Source organism: Ipomoea nil, unplaced genomic scaffold (genome assembly GCF_001879475.1).
Source record: "Ipomoea nil cultivar Tokyo-kokei standard unplaced genomic scaffold, Asagao_1.1 scaffold2159, whole genome shotgun sequence".
In the NCBI taxonomy this organism is placed as follows: domain Eukaryota; kingdom Viridiplantae; phylum Streptophyta; class Magnoliopsida; order Solanales; family Convolvulaceae; genus Ipomoea; species Ipomoea nil.
Genome location: NW_017618587.1, coordinates 3467414 through 3486743, shown reverse-complemented (window position 1 = coordinate 3486743; position 19330 = coordinate 3467414). Strand labels below are relative to the sequence as shown.

The 19330-nt window shown below is 37.7% G+C and overlaps 4 protein-coding genes and 1 pseudogene across 5 annotated transcripts; 2 read left to right on the top strand and 3 right to left on the bottom strand.

Annotated features, from left to right (window-relative positions):
• Nucleotides 1-4319: 4319 nt before the first annotated feature.
• LOC109149311 (uncharacterized acetyltransferase At3g50280-like) lies at nucleotides 4320-5748 on the top strand. The gene is made up of 2 exons (XM_019297026.1): nucleotides 4320-4729; nucleotides 4818-5748. Exons 1-2 carry the CDS (start codon nucleotides 4320-4322, stop codon nucleotides 5746-5748), a joined length of 1341 nt encoding a protein of 446 aa, XP_019152571.1.
• A 685-nt stretch (nucleotides 5749-6433) lies between these two features.
• LOC109149745 (uncharacterized acetyltransferase At3g50280-like) lies at nucleotides 6434-12910 on the bottom strand. Its single transcript, XM_019297700.1, has 3 exons — nucleotides 12849-12910; nucleotides 8783-9222; nucleotides 6434-7693 (listed from the first exon to the last, which is right to left on the bottom strand). Exons 2-3 carry the CDS (start codon nucleotides 9199-9201, stop codon nucleotides 6769-6771), a joined length of 1344 nt encoding a protein of 447 aa, XP_019153245.1. The 5' UTR covers nucleotides 9202-9222; nucleotides 12849-12910; the 3' UTR covers nucleotides 6434-6768.
• LOC109149744 (uncharacterized acetyltransferase At3g50280-like) lies at nucleotides 11221-17523 on the bottom strand. 2 transcript variants are annotated; one of them, XM_019297698.1, is made up of 3 exons: nucleotides 16964-17523; nucleotides 15233-16184; nucleotides 11221-11356 (listed from the first exon to the last, which is right to left on the bottom strand). In XM_019297698.1, exons 1-2 carry the CDS (start codon nucleotides 17383-17385, stop codon nucleotides 15251-15253), a joined length of 1356 nt encoding a protein of 451 aa, XP_019153243.1. In that variant the 5' UTR covers nucleotides 17386-17523; the 3' UTR covers nucleotides 11221-11356; nucleotides 15233-15250. The 2 variants fall into 2 exon arrangements, with proteins under 2 accessions (XP_019153243.1, XP_019153242.1); XM_019297697.1 differs by lacking the exon at nucleotides 11221-11356 and having other exon boundaries at nucleotides 15171-16184; nucleotides 16964-17522.
• On the bottom strand, nucleotides 11277-12856 carry LOC109149746 (uncharacterized acetyltransferase At3g50280-like). The gene is made up of 2 exons (XM_019297701.1): nucleotides 12420-12856; nucleotides 11277-12305 (listed from the first exon to the last, which is right to left on the bottom strand). Exons 1-2 carry the CDS (start codon nucleotides 12830-12832, stop codon nucleotides 11375-11377), a joined length of 1344 nt encoding a protein of 447 aa, XP_019153246.1. The 5' UTR covers nucleotides 12833-12856; the 3' UTR covers nucleotides 11277-11374.
• Nucleotides 13793-14666, top strand: LOC109149220 (annotated as a pseudogene).
• Nucleotides 17524-19330: the final 1807 nt, after the last annotated feature.

Below are 19330 nucleotides of genomic sequence, written 5' to 3'. Positions count from 1 at the left end.
TAATTGTTTGTTTGTTTGTGCGAACCATGTTTGATTGTTTATTTGTTTAAATTGACTTTATTATTTTCTTTAGTTTTTTATCAACCAAATAATACGTTTGGATCTTAAGGGTCTCTTACTGCTCTTGTTAAAAAGACGAGTGAAAAAAAGTAGATTGTACCTTAACCTCTAAAATAATTGAATTATTCAGTATTATTCGTTCATAAGTCAAAACTAACAAGTAACACAACAACTAAATCTTTAAGCTCCTATTTCCTAATTGTTGGGAAAAATAGCATCAAATGATATTTTAAGTGACTATTTTATGGTATAATTATTAATGGGGTCCACTTTTGAGTTGGACCGAGTCAAAGTGGATTCGGGTTCTTCGTAATGAGACAGAGATATTGATATATTGTACGCTCAAAACGGATTATAAGTGAATGAGAAATTGATTCTCAAAGTAGACTCATTTGAGTTGAAAAAATGAAGGGGAAAGACTTAACATTTGTCCCACATTAGTTTGGAAAGTGAGTTTGTACTACTATTTATACAATAGTATTTCTAAGACTAATTGAAATGTATAATAGAGAGGTTCTCTCTCACCCCAAGAAGGTGAAAATCAAATCCTCAAATACAGGCTAACATTTATTTATTTATCTCCATCAATCATGAGATAACGTGTAAACAAGATGAAGTCACTATTATGCCCTCCATCATCTTCCAACCCAATTTTGTATCTCTCTCAAGACACAACACATTTGCCCATTCTTGCACACCTTCTCACATTTCTTTATTTTCCAAAGGATAAAGCTATGTACATCTTCTCACATTTCTTTATTTTCGAAAGGATAAAGCTATGTACATCAACGATTTTTTTTGTTTTCTTTTTATCAAAATCATTTGACTACTCCGTATTTGATATGGTAATATATGATTCCCATTAATTTTATCATTTGACCAAATAAGTGCTTGGAGATGTTGTTCTAAACTACTACCTCAAATACCGTCTAAAATTTTGTGTCAATCTTTTTTCGATCTTCCAATAAAATTAACTTTTGCTTAGGGCTGTTAACGAAGCGAACATAAATGAACGGAGGCTGTTCGTGTTCATTTGTTAAGGAATTTGGAGTGTTCATGTTCATGTTCGTTTGTTAAGGTTTTTGAAAATCCTGTTCGTGTTCGTTAGTGTTCGTTAACGTTCGCGAACACATTCACGAACGTGTTCATTAACGTTAACGAACATGTTCGCGAACATGTTTGTTAACGTTCGCGAACACGTTCGCAAATTTGTTCGTTAACGTTAATAAACACGTTCACAAACATGTTCATTAACAAGCACGTTCACGAACATATTCATTTACGTTCATGAACACTTAATAAACAAACATCTGCACATGTTCATGATCACAATTCGTTCGTGAACAATAGTCAAACAAACAACACAACTACAAAACTAATATAATATAATATAATATAATATAATATAATATAATATAATATAATATAATATATATGTTTGTGAACATGATCGCGGACATTATTAAACGAACACAAACGAGCTTGTTCACGAACATTGTTAAACGAACATAAACGAGCTTGTTCACGAACATTAGTAAACGAACACAAACGAGCTTGTTCACGAACATTAGTAAACGAACACAAACGAGCTTGTTCACGGTCTCTTAGCAAACGAGCTTACAATTGTTCAAGCTCTGTTCGTTTATTAACCGAGCTCTAAATTTTGTTTGTTAATGTTCGTTTACCTTAACAAACGAACATAAACGAACGCTTACTGAACACGAACACGAGTAGTTTGTCGAAAGCTCTGTTCGCTAACACCCCTACTTTTGCTTACTTTCTTGGTCACTCTCCTTAGAGCATCCACAAAAGAAAATAATATGAGATTAATGTCAGATGAAATAACTTAGGTGGAGTTATTTATAGATGTGGGGTGGGATTATTTCAAAAGTTATTTGTCATGCAAGATACAAGATAATGTCAGAAATTAAAAAAAAAAAAAAAAAAAAAAAAGCTTGGCAAAAGCATGGCGCATGCATTGCACACGACTGGTGGCGCACCGGCGCGCCTAACTTCACTGTTTATTTATTTATTTATTTATTAAATTCAGTTTCCCTCTCATATTCTCTTTCATAATCACTCTTACAATAACCTCATAATATCCCCAACTGATAATGTTGTTCTTACTAGTCTACATTCTACACTAATTCACAAATTGAACTACAAAAGTAAACTTTTTTTTTTTAATCAAACTTTTTATTTTAAAATTTTACAACATCACATATATTTTAATTTTGTTTTAAATATTTTAACAAGAAAACATTAAGTAGTAAGCACCTCTACAACTACCACTCACAAACAGCTGATGTGGTAAAATATTGTATCAATTCTTATAATTACGTCCTCATGAGACTCATGATATATTTTGGTAAAACTGGAAAAACAAAGTTATTAAGGGTGTGTTTGGTTCGCACATAGGAATCAGAATCGGAATGAGTATCAAATACTTGGTAATGGTAATGAGTTTTGGTGAAAGTATTTAACATGTTTGGTAGTAGGATGGAATGGGAATTGTTACGAATAGTAGTGCTTGAGAATGAATAAGGGAATGAAACCCTTATTTTATTTTGGTATGAGTTTTTCAATTGATGGGGTATTTGAAACCCATAGTAGTGTTCTAAAAACCTATCAACCAAACAACAACAATCACTTTCATACTCATTCCTATGTGCAAAACTCACCAACCAAACACACCCTAAAACAATCATAAACATGATAACTACCCAACCATGCAATTGCAACATCAAGAAATGACTATTTGTGAGTGGTAAATCTAAGTGTATAGCACTATCTTTTGATACTTTGCAAGTAAATGAGTCACCAATGATTCATTGATAAATAATTTATTTAAAAATTAAAGTGATGTATTTGAGACATATATTTTAAAAGTGGTACCCCAAATAAGACAAGATCAGACCCAAATGAAAATTTGGAAGGGGATACCATTACAAAGGTAGCAAAGCTTATAGCACACTCTCAACTCTTTAATTTGTTGAAGATAAGCCATGAAGTGACTGAGGCCCTTGTGGTCATTGGATCGACCTAATTTATTTTTTATTTTTTAATCTAATCCATCTTCTTGACCCAACATGCACAAATGGGATCGTTATAATGTGCATCCGTATGTACCATGCATGGTGCATTCAGGTGCAAAAACAACGTCGTTTTGATGTCTAACTTTCAAAAAAAAAAAAAAAAAAAAAAAACAGAATTGCATAATTATACATTCATAATTTCATCACATCCATAATTTCATAACTATACATCTAGAATTACATAACTACACATCCATAATTTCATAACTATAAATCCAGAATTGCATAACTACACATCCATAACTTCATAACTATAAATCCAGAATTGCATAACTACACATCCATAACTTCATAACTATAAATCCAGAATTGCATAACTACACATCCATAACTGCATAACTATACCTCCAGAATTGCATAACTATACATCCAGAATTTCATAACTAAAAATCCAGAATGAATGAACTAACATAATGTTGTTGCTGGAAATCAAAACTGATTTTTTTTTTTTTTTTTAATGTAAGACGTGCGTTTTTTATGCAAAACGACGTCGTTTTTGCATCCGTATGCACCATCGTTTGCACCATGCATGGTGCATACAAATGCAAAAACGACGTCGTTTTGACGTCTAACTTAAAAAAAATAAATCAGAATTGCATAACTATATATCCATAATTTCATCACATCCATAATTTCATAACTATACATCCAGAATTACATAACTACACATCCATAATTTCATAACTATAAATCCAAAATTGCAACTACACATTCGTAACTTCATAACTATACATCCAGAATTGAATAACTAGACATCCATAACTTCATAACTACACATCCAGAATTGCATAACTATACCTCCAGAATTGCATAACTATACATCCAGAATTTCATAACTAAAAATCCAGAATGAATGAACTAAAAAATAAATAACATAATGTTGTTGCTGGGAATCGAAACTGAGTTTTTTTATTAAGTGGGACGCGCGTTTTGATGCAAAACGACATCGTTTTGCATCCGTATACACCATGCATAGTGCATATATTGATATTTTAACTAAATCAAACAATTAATAATGGTCAAATAAGCCAAAATTGGCATGACCCATTTTTTACCAAACAGGGCAATCAGACTGCTTCTTCAAATTAAATGTGTACTCCCAAATTGGTTTCTACAGAAATCACACTGAATCAATCTTCCCCAGACTCTGCTCATAGCTAAGCAATGGATCCTCCTCCTACGATTCAGTTCATCTCAGAATGCTACATTACCCCAAAACCCAGCTCAGAAGGATCCAAAAAACCTGTGTTTTTATCAGTATGGGACTTAGCTATGCTCTCATATCACTACATCCAGAAAGGCCTCCTTTTTGCCAAGCCTCCATCTTTCGATCTCACCACCTTCTTGCACAGCCTCAAGCACTCCCTTTCCCTCACACTGCTCCATTTTTACCCGCTGGCAGGCCGCCTTTCCACTGCCAAGGGAGAAGACGGCGCTGGGTTTACAGTCTTCATCGACTGCGAAAACAGCCCCGGAGCCAGATTTGTGCAGGCTTCTCTACATCTCACCATTGCTGATATCCTTTCTCCCCGGGATGTTCCAATGATTGTCCAATCTTTCTTTGACCATCACAGGTATTGTATAATGTCTCATATGTAAATGTTATATTTTGTCCTTTCTTCCATTGTTATTGATTCTTGTTCTGTTAATCTTAAACCACAGAGCTATCAACCATGACGGTCACGGGAGATCCTTGTTGACCATCCAGGTTACAGAGCTGATTGACGGCATTTTCCTAGGATGTTCCATGAACCACATGGTGGGTGATGGGACATCTTTCTGGAATTTCTTGAACACATTCTCTGAAATATTCAGAGTCAATAATCATCAGAACCCCATCTCCCGGCAACCACCAATTCAGGATCGCTGGTTCCCTGAAAATCACGGCCCGGTTCTGAATCTCCCGTTTACCCACCACGATCAGTTCATCAGCCGTCACGAGGCGCCGCCGCTGAGGGAAAGAGTCTTCCATTTCTCGGCGGAATCTCTAGCCAAGCTCAAAGCCAGAGCCAATCAAGAATGCAACGCCACAAAGGTTTCGTCTCTCCAATCCCTCTCCGCTCATGTCTGGAGATGCATAACCAGAGCTCGAAATTTCCCGGCAACCACAATCACAAACTGCCGGATGTCTATAAACAACCGGTCCAGGCTCGACCCGCCGCTCTCGAACGACTACTTCGGGAACTGCATCAATGCCATTAGGGGCACCGCCGCGGCCGGAGAGCTTCTCGAGCACGGGCTAGGCTGGGCGGCGTGGAAACTGCACCGGGCAGTGGCGAGCCACGACAACGCGGTGATTCGCGAATGGGTTAACGCGTGGATTGAATCGGCGTTGGTGTATCAAATCGGGCAGTTCTATGATCCTTGCAGCATAATGATGAGCAGCTCGCCCCAGTTTGATATGTACGGCGTGGAGTTTGGCCTGGGAAAAGCGGTGGCGATTCGAAGCGGATATGCTAATAAGTTCGACGGGAAGGTTTCACTGTACCCTGGGATTGAAGGCGGAGGGAGCATGGATCTTGAAATTTGTCTTTCGCCTCAGTCTATGGGAGCTCTAGAATCTGACATGGAGTTTATGGACACTGTGGCCTAATAAAATCTCAGGGTCAGTTTACTAAGAAAACTGTTCTATCTGTAGTCTATTTTTTTATTTTTCAGTTTTCATTCTCTGTTTTTCATTTTTTGTTTTTTGTTTAGAAAACTTGTTTACTAACAGAAAATTGTTTTCTGTTTTTTAATTTTTAAATTTCACCTAAAATTTAATTTATATAATATTAATTTTTTTTAGTTAATATTTAAAATATTTTTTCTGAATAATATTTTTACCGGAAAATTAGTTGGAGGGTGGCCGAAACTCTAATGACCTGTGATAGCAGGTCATTAACCTGTTTTTGGGTTTTATTGCACCAAAATAAATTATTGATGGATGTAATTGCACATTTAAATAATTTAGGGGACGGGTGATCTATTTGACCATTTTCTCCTTTTAAAATTTGTGTAAAAATTAAGTTATTAAGGATGCTCTTAGAATTTAGCATTTTTTGAAGTTCAATGACCTAATTGGATTTTCGTGTGTAGTTCAATGACCTATTTGACCATTATTCCTTTAACTTAAAATGTACATATTTATTTGCATACAAAAAGATAGACATAAATCAAGGATATAACCTTAATTGAGATTTATTATGTTTTTAGATAATATTTTATTGATTAAAATTATAAAACGAACTTCACACAAACAATACACATTCAAATAATGGTGACAAATTTTTTCCTAATTCAAAGGAATGCTAACATTTGTTTATTTATCTCCATCAATCATAAGATAACGTGTAAAAAAGATGAAGTTACTATTATTTCCTCCATCATCTTCGAACCCAAATTTGTATCTCTCTCAAGACATAATAACACATTTGTCCATTCTTGCACACCACTTCCACCATCTTCTCACATTTCTTTATTTTCCAAAGGATAAAGCTATGCGTACATCAAATTTTTTTTTTTTAAATCAGTGTAAGGAAAACAATATCAAATCTCGGATCTTCTACAATCAACTAATCAAGATCATTACAATGATCAGAGTTGAAAAACTGAGATTTTATTCTGCTAATAATCAGGCCACCGTGTCCATAAACTCCATGTCAGATTCTAGAGCTCCCATGGACTGAGGCGAAAGACAAATTTCAAGATCCATGCTCCCTCCACCTTCAATCCCAGGGTACACTGAAACCTTCCCGTCGAACTTATTAGCATATCCGCTTCGAATCGCCACCGCTTTTCCCAGACCAAACTCCACGCCGTACATATCAAACCGGGGCGAGCTGCCCATCATTACGCTGCAAGGATCAAAGAACTGCCCGATTTGATACACGACCGGCGATTCAATCCACGTGTTAACCCATTCGCGAATCACCGCGTCGTCGTGGCTCGCCACTGCCCGGTGCAGTTTCCACGCCGCCCAGCCTAGCCCGTGCTCGAGAAGCTCTCCGGCAGCGGCGGTGCCCATAACGGCATTGATGCAGTTCCCGAAGTAGTCGTTCGAGAGCGGCGGGTCGAATCTGGACCGGTTGTTTATAGACATCCGGCAGTTTGTGATTGTGGTCGCTGGGAAATTTCGAGCTCTGGTTATACATCTCCAGACATGAGCGGAGAGGGATTGGAGAGACGAAACCTTTGTGGCGTTGCATTCTTGATTGGCTCTGGCTTTGAGCTTGGCTAGAGATTCCGGCGAGAAATGGAAGACTCTTTCCCTCAGCGGCGGCGCCTCGTGACGGCTGATGAACTGATCGTGGTGGGTAAACGGAAGATTCAGAACCGGGCCGTGATTTTCAGGGAACCATCGGTCGTGAATTGGTTGCCGGGAAATGGGGTTCTGATGATTGGCTCTGAATATTTCGGAGAATGTGTTCAAGAAATTCCAGAAAGATGTCCCATCACCCAGCAGGTGGTTCATGGAACATCCTACGAAAACGCCGTCAATCAGCTCTGTAACCTGGATGGTTAACAAGGATCTCCCGTGACCGTCATGGTTGATAGCTCTGTGTTTTGAGATTAGGAGAAGAAGCATCAATAACAATGGAAACAAAATATAAGATTTAAATAGGGGACATGGCCTGGGAAAGTCTTGCTCCAAGCGGATATAAGATGTGCTACCATGAGGTTTGAATTCACAATTAATCTCCACTTGTCAACACAAACATTAACCACTCAAGTCACACAAGATTTTATGTACTAATGAGCAAGAAGTATCACCTATGCATAGAAATGTGCTAGAAGCAAAATAGTAAGAGGGTAGGTGTATGGTTCAATGTCGTCTATTTGTGAGCTCTTCAACAGTAGGCACTTCTCTATGGCCTTAAAAATTACCCCTCAGCTCACCAAACCCCATAGTTCATTGGTCTGAGTTTTCTCCCTTCTGCTGGTATGTTCAACTCTAGCATGCAATAACATTGTTATCCTCCATTTTGCGTCATATTTCATTATTAGGGTTTTGAGCCCACCATTTTGGACCCTATTTCATTATTATTGTTATGCTGTGAGCACGTGCCCGCCTTGCAAGATAGACACGATTTCATATTCATAATTTTTATACTTTAGATTCATACTTTCTATACTGTAGATTCATAATTTCTATACTGTAGATTTATAAAATTTATACTTTAGATTCATAATTTCTAAACAGTATATTCATAATTTCTAAACTGTAGATTCATAATTTCTATACTGTATTCATAATTTCTGTACCGTAAATTTATAATTTCTAAATTGTATAGTTATCAAATTATGAACATATAGTTCTCTGATTTGTGAAAACAGAGTTCAACAATTAGAATATAAAGTATAAATTTTATGAATCTACAATATATAAATTATGGATCTACATAATAGAAATTATGGATATAGAATCGTGCCACCTTGCAAGGTGGGCACGTGCTCATGGCATAATTTGCTCATTATTAGGGTTATAGCTTGTATAATTTATGTATTATTCGGACCGCCGTTTTCCTACCCGTTCTGTACCTTTATATTCGATTTATGGTGGTCTCAGTTCTAACAATGGAAAAAAAAAAGACAAAATATAAGATTTAAATATGTGAGTGAAAGAAAGGACAAGACATATACAATACCTGTCATGGTCAAAGAAAGATTGGACAATCAGTGGAACATCCCGGGGAGAAAGGATATCAGCAATGGTGAGATCAACAGAAGCCTGCACAAATCTGGCTCCGGGGCTGTTTTCGCAGTCGATGAAGACGGTAAACCCAGCGCTGCCTTCTCCCTTGGCAGTCGAAAGGCGGCCTGCCAGCGGGTAAAAATGGAGCAGGGTGAGGGAAAGGGAGTGCTTGAGGCTATGCAAGAAAGTAGTGAGATCGAAAGATGGAGGCTTGGCAAAAAGGAGGCCTTTCTGGATATAGTGAACTGAGAGCATAGCTAAGTCCCATACTGATAAAAACACAGGCTTTTTGGATGCTTCTGAGCTGGGTTTTGGGGTGATGTAGCATTCTGAGATGAACTGAACCGTAGGAGGAGGAGGAGGAGGATCCATTGCTTAGCTATGATGCAGAGTCTGGGGAAGATTGATTCAGTGTGATTTCTGTGGAAACCAATGAGGGAGTAGACGTGAAGCACTTTGATTGCCTTAATCTTCCAAAATCTAAAGGGACCAAAAAAAAATCTATCTAAAATACCATATATTTAATCGTTTAAAATTCAATTTCCTTATTGGCATTGTCTATTTGTCTTATTGTAGAATTGGCCACTTCCCCACGAGTACTAGTTCAAATACTTGTACCTCATGGGCAGAGTGAGTCGCCAGAGTCATCATGCAATGATCATTAGATGGTTTTTGGTTGTTTTTTTGTTTTTGTTTTTTTTTTTTTTTTTTTTTTTTTTTTTTTTGGTGACCATGCATGTGTGGAGGTGAGAGAAGATTTAGGGTGTGTTTGGTTGATGTGTTTTGCCAATAGGAATGTGTATGAAAGTGATTGTTATTGTTTGGTTGATAGGTTTTTAGAATACTATTATGGGTTTCGAATACCCCAATAATTGAAAAACTCATACCGAAATAAAATAAGAGTTTCATTCCCTTATCCATTCTCAAGCACTACTATTAGTAATCATTCACATTTCACCCAACTACTAAACATGTTAAATACTTCCACCAAAACCTATTGTCATTACCAAGTATTTGATATTCATTCCGATTCCCATGTGCGAACCAAACACACCCTTATGGTATTTGTAGGAAAGATTGATTTTTTGTCTCAAGCCCCACCTAAAAAACAAAACAGCTGCAAGGACATTAAAAGATATTACACATATAAAGAGATTTTGAATTGTATTTAATGTTAATTCAAAAATTATTAGTTTAACATAATAAATTATATTAAGTGACTTGTGGTCCACTGGTATTCGGTTGCTCTCCTGAGTGATAGGAGATAAGTTTGAACCTCACTTGAGGCAAGTAGTGTGTATATGTAGGGTATCCCCTCCCTTATAATAAAAAAATATATAATAATAAATTTTATATATATATATATATATATATATATATATATATATATATATATATATATATTTTAGCTTTATATTTAGAGTATAATTAACTTGTGGGGATAATGGACACTTTTTGAGTACGACTCAAAATGTATATACATTTTTTTTTAGCATTTTATATATAACAAAATTTTTGATATTGTGTAATACAATTTGAATGTTAATTATTAAATAATTTATTCAATATAATTTTTCTTAATTTCTTATTATTATGTTATAATAATATTGTTTCATTAAATTATTATCATTAATGGCCGTGCATTGTACGATCAAATACTAGTAACTCATCAAAATCATAATTCTTAGAGTTAGAGCCAAGCTTAGGAGTCGTTTACTAAATTGGAAAAATGGAGAATTTTCTGAAAAAATGGAGAATTGGAGAAGTGGAAAAATGAAAAATGGAGAACTTGTTTACTAAATTTATGTTTCCAATTTTTATCTCATCTCCATTCTTCTACTTCCTATACAATTTTGGAGAAAGAAAAAAACACATTCTCCAAATGGAGAGATGGAAACGCGTGAACAGTACTAAAGCTTGAGGTCTTGGTATCGAATCCTGCGCGTAACAAATATGTTTGATATTTAAAACTCAAAGCTACCTTTTCACTTCCACTTTTGTTGCTTCCTGTGCGTGCCCCTTTATTATTATTATTATTATTATTATTATTATTATTATCTTTTTCTTTTTCTCTTTCTTTTTCCATTTTCCTCCTTATATACACAAATTTGCTGTTATTATTATTAAATTATTAAATTATTACTATTATTATTATTATTATTATTATTATTATTATTATTATTATTATTATTATTATCATCTTTGTTGTAGAAATGTACAAATACTATATGGGATGATTATTTTTAATAAAATAGAAAATTAGAAAAATAAAAAATTGGAAGAATGGAGAAATAGAAAAATGGAAGAATGGAGAAGGAAAACTAGAGAAATGAAAGAATGGAAAACTGGAAATGGAAAAACAGAGAAATAAAGTAAACGACCCCTAGACTCTATCTAAGTTTTTGAATAATTTATTAAGTTTAATTCGACTCAACTGGATTACAATATGAAACTGTGAGGAAAACAACACTCAAATCTCATCTTCTACAATCAAAGATCATTACAATGGTCACAGTTGAAAACTGAGATTTTATTGTGCTAATAATTAGGCGACGGTGTCCATAAACTCCATGTCAGATTCTAGAGCTCCCATAGACTGAGGCGAAAGACAAATTTCAAGATCCATGCTCCCTCCGCCTTCAATCCCAGGGTACAGTGAAACCTTCCCGTCGAACTTATTAGCATATCCGCTTCGAATCGCCACCGCTTTTCCCAGGCCAAACTCCACGCCGTACATATCAAACCGGGGCGAGCTGCTCATCATTATGCTGCAAGGATCATAGAACTGCCCGATTTGATACACCAACGCCGATTCAATCCACGCGTTAACCCATTCGCGAATCACCGCGTTGTCGTAGCTCGCCACTGCCCGGTGCAGTTTCCACGCCGCCCAGCCTAGCCCGTGCTCGAGAAGCTCTCCGGCCGCGGCGGTGCCCCTAATGGCATTGATGCAGTTCCCGAAGTAGTCGTTCGAGAGCGGCGGGTCGAGCCTGGACCGGTTGTTTATAGACATCCGGCAGTTTGTGATTGTGGTTGCCGGGAAATTTCGAGCTCTGGTTATGCATCTCCAGACATGAGCGGAGAGGGATTGGAGAGACGAAACCTTTGTGGCGTTGCATTCTTGAGTGGCTCTGGCTTTGAGCTTGGCTAGAGATTCCGCCGAGAAATGGAAGACTCTTTCCCTCAGCGGCGGCGCCTCGTGACGGCTGATGAACTGATCGTGGTGGGTAAACGGGAGATTCAGAACCGGGCCGTGATTTTCAGGGAACCAGCGATCCTGAATTGGTGGTTGCCGGGAGATGGGGTTCTGATGATTATTGACTCTGAATATTTCAGAGAATGTGTTCAAGAAATTCCAGAAAGATGTCCCATCACCCACCATGTGGTTCATGGAACATCCTAGGAAAATGCCGTCAATCAGCTCTGTAACCTTGATGGTCAACAAGGATCTCCCGTGACCGTCATGGTTGATAGCTCTGTGGTTTAAGATTAGGAGAAGAAGCATCAATAACAATGGAAATAACATATTGAGGTTTGAATTCACAATCTCCCACTCATCAACACAAACATTAATCGCCCAAACCACTTACCTGTCATGGTCAAAGAAAGATTGGACAATCAATGGCACATCCCTGGGAGAAAGGATATCAGCAATGGTGAGATGTAGAGAAGCCTGCACAAATCTGGCTCCGGGGCTATTTTCGCAGTCGATGAAGACTGTAAACCCAGCGCCGTCTTCTCCCTTGGCAGTCGAAAGGCGGCCTGCCAGCGGGTAAAAATGGAGCAGGGTGAGGGAAAGGGAGTGCTTGAGGCTCTGCAAGAAGGTGGTGAGATCGAAAGATGGAGGCTTGGCAAAAAGGAGGCCTTTCTGGATGTAGTGATATGAGAGCATAGCTAAGTCCCATACTGATAAAAACACAGGTTTCTTGGATGCTTCTGAGCTGGGTTTTGGGGTGATGTAGCATTCTGAGATGAACTGAACCGTAGGAGGAGGAGGATCCATTGCTTAGCTATGATGCAGATCGAGTAGATTGTGTCTGTCTGGGGAAGATTGATTCAGTGTGATTTCTGTAGAAACCAATTAGGGAGTAGACATGAAGCAAAGATAGTGATGAAAAATTGTTCAAATTAGATATGTTAGTGCTGAAAATGACTAAATTCAATCTCATTATTGGCATTGTCTATTTGTCTTATTGTAGAATTGGAGATTGTTCATTCAATCATTTGTGGGGGCCACTTCCCCACGTGTAGTAGTTCAAAATTCAAATACTTGAACCTCATGGGCAGAGTCATCATGCTATGATCATTAGGGCATCCCAACAAAGGAATTAGTACAAATATTAAGAAAAAAATGGATATGTGGAGGAGAGAGGAGAGAAAAGGTTGAGGTAGTCCTACTAATTTGTAGGTTTTGTCAGGAATTTTGGGAGTTTTCTAGGAATTTTGTCGGGATTTTGTTGATTTTTTATTTTGTTTTTTATTTTTTTCTTTTCACTCATTTTTCTTTTCTAATCGTCCTCCAAAAACTCCTCAAAAATTACACCAAGATCTTCACTGCGGATGGCCTTAGATGATTTTTGGGGGATCATGCATACGCGAGGAAAGAGAAGATTTATGATCTTTGTGGGAGAGATTGATTTTTTATGTCAAGCTCCACCTAAAAAACAAAACATAGCTACAGGTACACCAGAAGCGCACAACGGCACTTCACACGCTCCCAATAGACACATTAACAATAACATTTTGTTGAGTAAATTACCAAAATAGTCCCTCGACTATGTTGATTTCACCTTTTTGGTCCTAGTCATTTTGACTTGGCTAATTACATCTTGGACTATCAATTTTTTTAATCATTTTGATCCTCCGGTGACTTAAGGCACCAAACTTTCGGCAAGTATAAGGGTAATGAAGTAATTTGAGTATAATATGTGCTTCTTCTTTCAACATACCTCCGGTGACTTAAGGCACGACCTTCACATACCTCCTCCACACCCACCTTCGCGATTCATCGGCTCCTTCCTTGATTTTATTAGAAAAGACCATCGAGATTTGCCGGAAAAACCAAGATCGCCTATTGTGAACCAACTCTCGTAGCAGATCTCTGGACTCCCGCGGCTATCCCTGGGAAGCAGTTCCGTTCAAACACCCCAGCACGTTTGAGACACTTGCCATGGATTCCCAAATAAAGGAAGAAATCATGGCTGATATAAAGGATTTTGTGAATGGTGAAGCCTTTTACCAAAGGACCGAATGAGCTTGAAAAAGGGGTTACCTTCTCCATAGCCCACCTGACACTGCAAAGTCCCGTATGATCGCCGCCATGGCCAATTTCTTGGTCTACGACATCTACGACCTGGAACTCACTGAGATCCACACCAATTTCGAGCTCCGAAAGCTGATTATGAAGACAATCTCCAAATCCATCATAGTAATTGAGGATATCGACTGCTCCATCAACCTCGCCAACATAAACAAAACCTTGCTATGGACCACCAATCATGTCGAGAAACTCGATCCCGCATTGCTGCGCAAGGTGAATGAACAAGCACATCCACATGAGCTACTGTACTTTTCCGGCCCTCAAAATCATCCTCAAGAACTACCTAGGCTACGACGACGCCAATGTAGAAAACAACCTCTCAAGCGAACTAGAGGATGTGATTGAGGCGGCGGAGATGACGCCGGCGGACATCAACGAGGTGTTGATGAAGAACAGGAGAAACAAGAAGGCAACAATGGAGGAATTAGTGAAGATTTTGAGAGGGAGAGCAGAGATGAACAAGGCAATGTCCGGGGAGAAGAGGAGCGATCTAGAAGAAGAGCAAGAGAAGTCTTAACAGTGAACTTCCAATAATATCTCTAAAAAATTGTTGTCTAAGTTGCCTGAGAACTAAAATGGTTAAAAAATTAATAGTAAAAGAATGTAATTAGCCAAGTAAAAATGACTAGGACCAAAAAGGTGATATCGAAATAGTCGAGGGACTATTTTGGTAATTTACTCACATTTTGTTTTTTGAAAACTCATTTTCTTGTTTTTGTTTTTATTTTTACTTTTTTCCTCCCTCTTTATTTCTTACTTGGCATTTAAAATTTTGTGTAAAATGACTAAAATCTAAACTATTGAAGATGCTCTCTTATATAACTTAGCAATTAGCATGATTTTTTCTAAAATTCTTAAAAGAATTAATTCTATTTTTATCCTATATTTATAAGTGACAGTTCATATATTGATGTAGACATTTTTCTAAGAATCACATCAACGAAGATATCATATATTGTTTGTCAGATCATGGAACCAAAGACAGTCTAAAAGTAATGAAATAAGATTTAGAAGTAGAATGTAGACGTAATAGAACTCATACTCCCATCAAGATCATTACAATGATCACAGTTGAAAACTGAGATTTTATTGTGCTAATAATTAGGCGACGGTGTCCATAAACTCCATGTCAGATTCTAGAGCTCCCATAGACTGAGGCGAAAGACAAATTTCAAGATCCATGCTCCCTCCACCTTCAACCCCAGGGTACAGTGAAACCTTCCCGTCGAACTTATTAGCATATCCGCTTCGAATCGCCACCGCTTTTCCCAGGCCAAACTCCACGCCGTACATATCAAACCGGGGCGAGCTGCCCATCATTACGCTGCAAGGATCAAAGAACTGCCCGAGCTGATACACGAAAGCCGATTCAAACCACGCGTTAACCCATTCGCGAATCACCGCGTCGTCGTGGCTCGCCACTGCCCGGTGCAGTTTCCACGCCGCCCAGCCTAGCCCGCGCTCGAGAAGCTCTCCGGCCGCGGCGGTGCCCCTAACGGTCTGGCCGTAGTTCCCGAAGTAGTCGTTCGAGAGTGGCGGGTCGAGCCTGGACCGGTTGTTTATAGCCATCCGGCAGCTTGTGATTGTGGTTGCCGGGAAATTTCGAGCTCTGGTTATGCATCTCCAGACATGAGCGGAGAGGGATTGGAGAGACGAAATCTTGGAGGTGGCGGCGTTGCATTCTTGATTGGCTCTGGCTTTGAGCTTGGCTAGAGATTCCGGCGAGAAATGGAAGACTCTTTCCCTCAGCGGCGGCGCCTCGTGACGGCTGATGAACTGATCGTGGTGGGTGAACGGAAGATTCAGAACCGGGCCGTGATTTTCAGGGAACCAGCGGTCGTGAATTGGTTGCCGGGAGATGGGGTTCTGATGATTATTGGCTCTGAATATTTCAGAGAATGTGTTCAAGAAATTCCAGAAAGATGTCCCATCACCCACAGTGTGGTTCATGGAACATCCTAGGAAAATGCCGTCAATCAGCTCTGTAACCTGGATGGTCAACAAGGATCTCCCGTGACCGTCATGGTTGATAGCTCTGTGGTTTGAGATTAGGAGAAGAAGCTAGCATCAATAACAATGGAAACAAAATATAAGATTTAAATACGCAATATGGAAAAGTCTTGACGCAAGCGGATATAAGATGTGCTACCATAGAACTCACAATCTCTCACTCAACAACATAAATATCATATTAACCACCTAAGCTACTCAAGATCTTATGTATTAAAGGTAGGAAGTCTCACTTATGCATGAGAGTGTGCTGAAAACAAAGTAAGAAAAGACCACGTGTATGAGTAATGATAAAAAATGAAGATTGTCAAGATGCTGTCCATTTGTCAACTATCCTTGAGTCCTTTAACAAAAGTAGGCGCTTTTCCATTGCCTTAAAAATTATCCCTCAGCTCACCAAACCCCTTATGGTCTATTGATATGAGTTTTCTCCCATCTAATGGTATGTTCTACTCCTAGCCATAACATTGTTATTCCGTCATTTTAATTTGGGCCCTATTTCATTATTATGGTTTTGAGCAGCCATTTTAGGTCCTATTTCATTATTATGGTTATAGCTTGTATTATTTGGACCGTCATTTTGAGCTCATATATGTCTGGGATTTGTACGTACTATTCCAGGCCTAGGGTATTAAGTAATAAAGCTACTATTTTCTTACGCTTTCTATAACTCTATACCCCGTTTATGGTGATCCCAGTTCCAACAAAATCATCAAATAACAATGGAAAAAGGACAAAATATAAGATTTAAATACGTGAGTGAAAGAAAGAACAACATATGACTATATGAGACATATACAATACCTGTGATGGTCAAAGAAAGATTGGACAATCAATGGCACATCCCTGGGAGAAAGGATATCAGCAATGGTGAGATGTAGAGAAGCCTGCACAAATCTGGCTCCGGGGCTGTTTTCGCAGTCGATGAAGACTGTATACCCATCAGCGCCGTCTTCTCCCTTGGCAGTCGAAAGGCGGCCTGCCAGCGGGTAAAAATGGAGCAGGGTGAGGGAAAGGGAGTGCTTGAGGCTGTGCAAGAAAGTGGTGAGATCGAAAGATGGTGGCTTGGCAAAAAGGAGGCCTTTCTGGATGTAGTGAACTGAGAGCATAGCTAAGTCCCATACTGATAAAAACACAGGTTTTTTGGATGCTTCTGAGCTGGGTTTTGGGGTGATGTAGCATTCTGAGATGAACTGAACCGTAGGAGGAGGAGGAGGAGGATCCATTGCTTAGCTATGATGCAGAGTCTGGGGAAGATTGATTCAGTGTGATTTCTGTGGAAACCAATGAGGGAGTAGACATTTAATTTGATGAAGCAATTTGATTGCCTTAAACACCAATCCACCAACCCCTTCAAATTCGCTGACTCATTCATTAATATAAGACTTTGGAGTTTGGACTCATCGGATACCTCTCCCAACAATTACTGCATAATATTTAGAGCATCACCTTCAAAGCATATTATGAGGAGAATAGTACAATATTTGATGACTTAGAAGAAAGAAAGGGTAGGAGAGAGAAATTTGCAACTCACATGCAATTGCCTTTTTGATTTGTTTATTACTCCGTATTATTTTACTAACATTTTGTATGTGCGTTGCGCGAAAACCTATACCCAATATTAAAATATTGTTAAGTAACACAATTTTAAATATTAATTAAAATTAATTATGTTTCACAATTCCTTAAACTGATGATACTTTTGAATTATCGTATATTTAAAAAATATAGGGATCAAAACAAATATATATATATATATATATATATATATATATATATATATATATATATATATTAAAATATAATTTATAATTAAATGAATTGTTATATGATAATTTTAATAAAATGATAATTAAAAATAGGAAAAAGATATGATAGATGTAGATGTATGGTAAAATTGGTGGATATATTAAATACTAACGATGTTATAACGGTGTAAGTGTGATTCTGTCCATTACAAATGAAATGTACAACAATTAAAGCAAAATGTATATATTTATTAGCATATAAAAAAGGGACAAAAATCAAGGACATAACTTGTATTGGCACATATTATGTTTTTAGTAGATTAGATTATAATAATAATTATTATTACTTTATTGATAAAAAAGTAAAACTTTTAATAAGGTGATATGCAAGTGAGACTATTTTTGAAAGAGGTGAGAAAATTACATGGATATAGAGTAAATAATTACAAATTTTGTGATATAACATTTTGAAAGTGAGATAAAATTGCATAGTCTTATTATGTTTAATATAATTACACAAATGTAGCCAATTGTACAAAGTATGAGTACTTAGAACATCCCCGGCACTAGGAGAATTTTGGATGATTTTTGCATATTGTAATGCTTATGTGGAGGAAAGGGGGAGATGAGAGAAAAGGTATTGGGTTGTTGCATGAAAACCATTTTTGGAAGAAAAGTGAGTCATACTAAAAAAGCAACAACTACTCCAGTGCGCGTGAAGCCTACCAGAAGTGCTCATGCGTGGTGGGTTAATATAGTTTTTTTTTTTTTTTTTTTTTTTTAATTTTTCTTGTTTTTTTTTTTCTCCCTCGTTCTCTCCTACTTGACATTTTAAAATGAGAAAAGATCAAATAGGTCATTGAACTTTAGCTGAAAAGTCAATTAGCCCCCTAAACTATTTAAATGTACAATTACACCCATCAATAATTTATTTTGATGCAATGAAACTCAAAAACAGATTAATGACCTACTATCACATGTCATTAAGGTTCATTAAGGTTCTGACCACCCTCTGGTGAATTTTTCCACAAAAAAGTGACTGGCGACTGATCGTCAATCGCCGGTCATGGAGAAGACACTGACACTAAGGTCGCCTTCTCGCTGGAAAAGGTGACCTATATGTTGTTGAGATGGTCACCTTTTCAACAAGAGAAGGCGACCCAACACGTTTGGGTAGCCTTCTCCAGCGAGAAGCGACCACTGGGTCGCATTTTTGTCGAGGCGATCCGGATTTGGGTTGATTCTTGTCGGAGAAGGTGACTTTGGTGTCTTCTCCTTGACCGGCGATCGTTCGTTAGTCGTCGTCAATTTTTTTATCAAAATTTTTGTCAGAGGGTGATCGAAACTCTAATAACCTTGACAGCAGGTCATTTAAATAGTTTAGGAGACTAATTAACTTTTCAACTAAGATGACTTATTTACT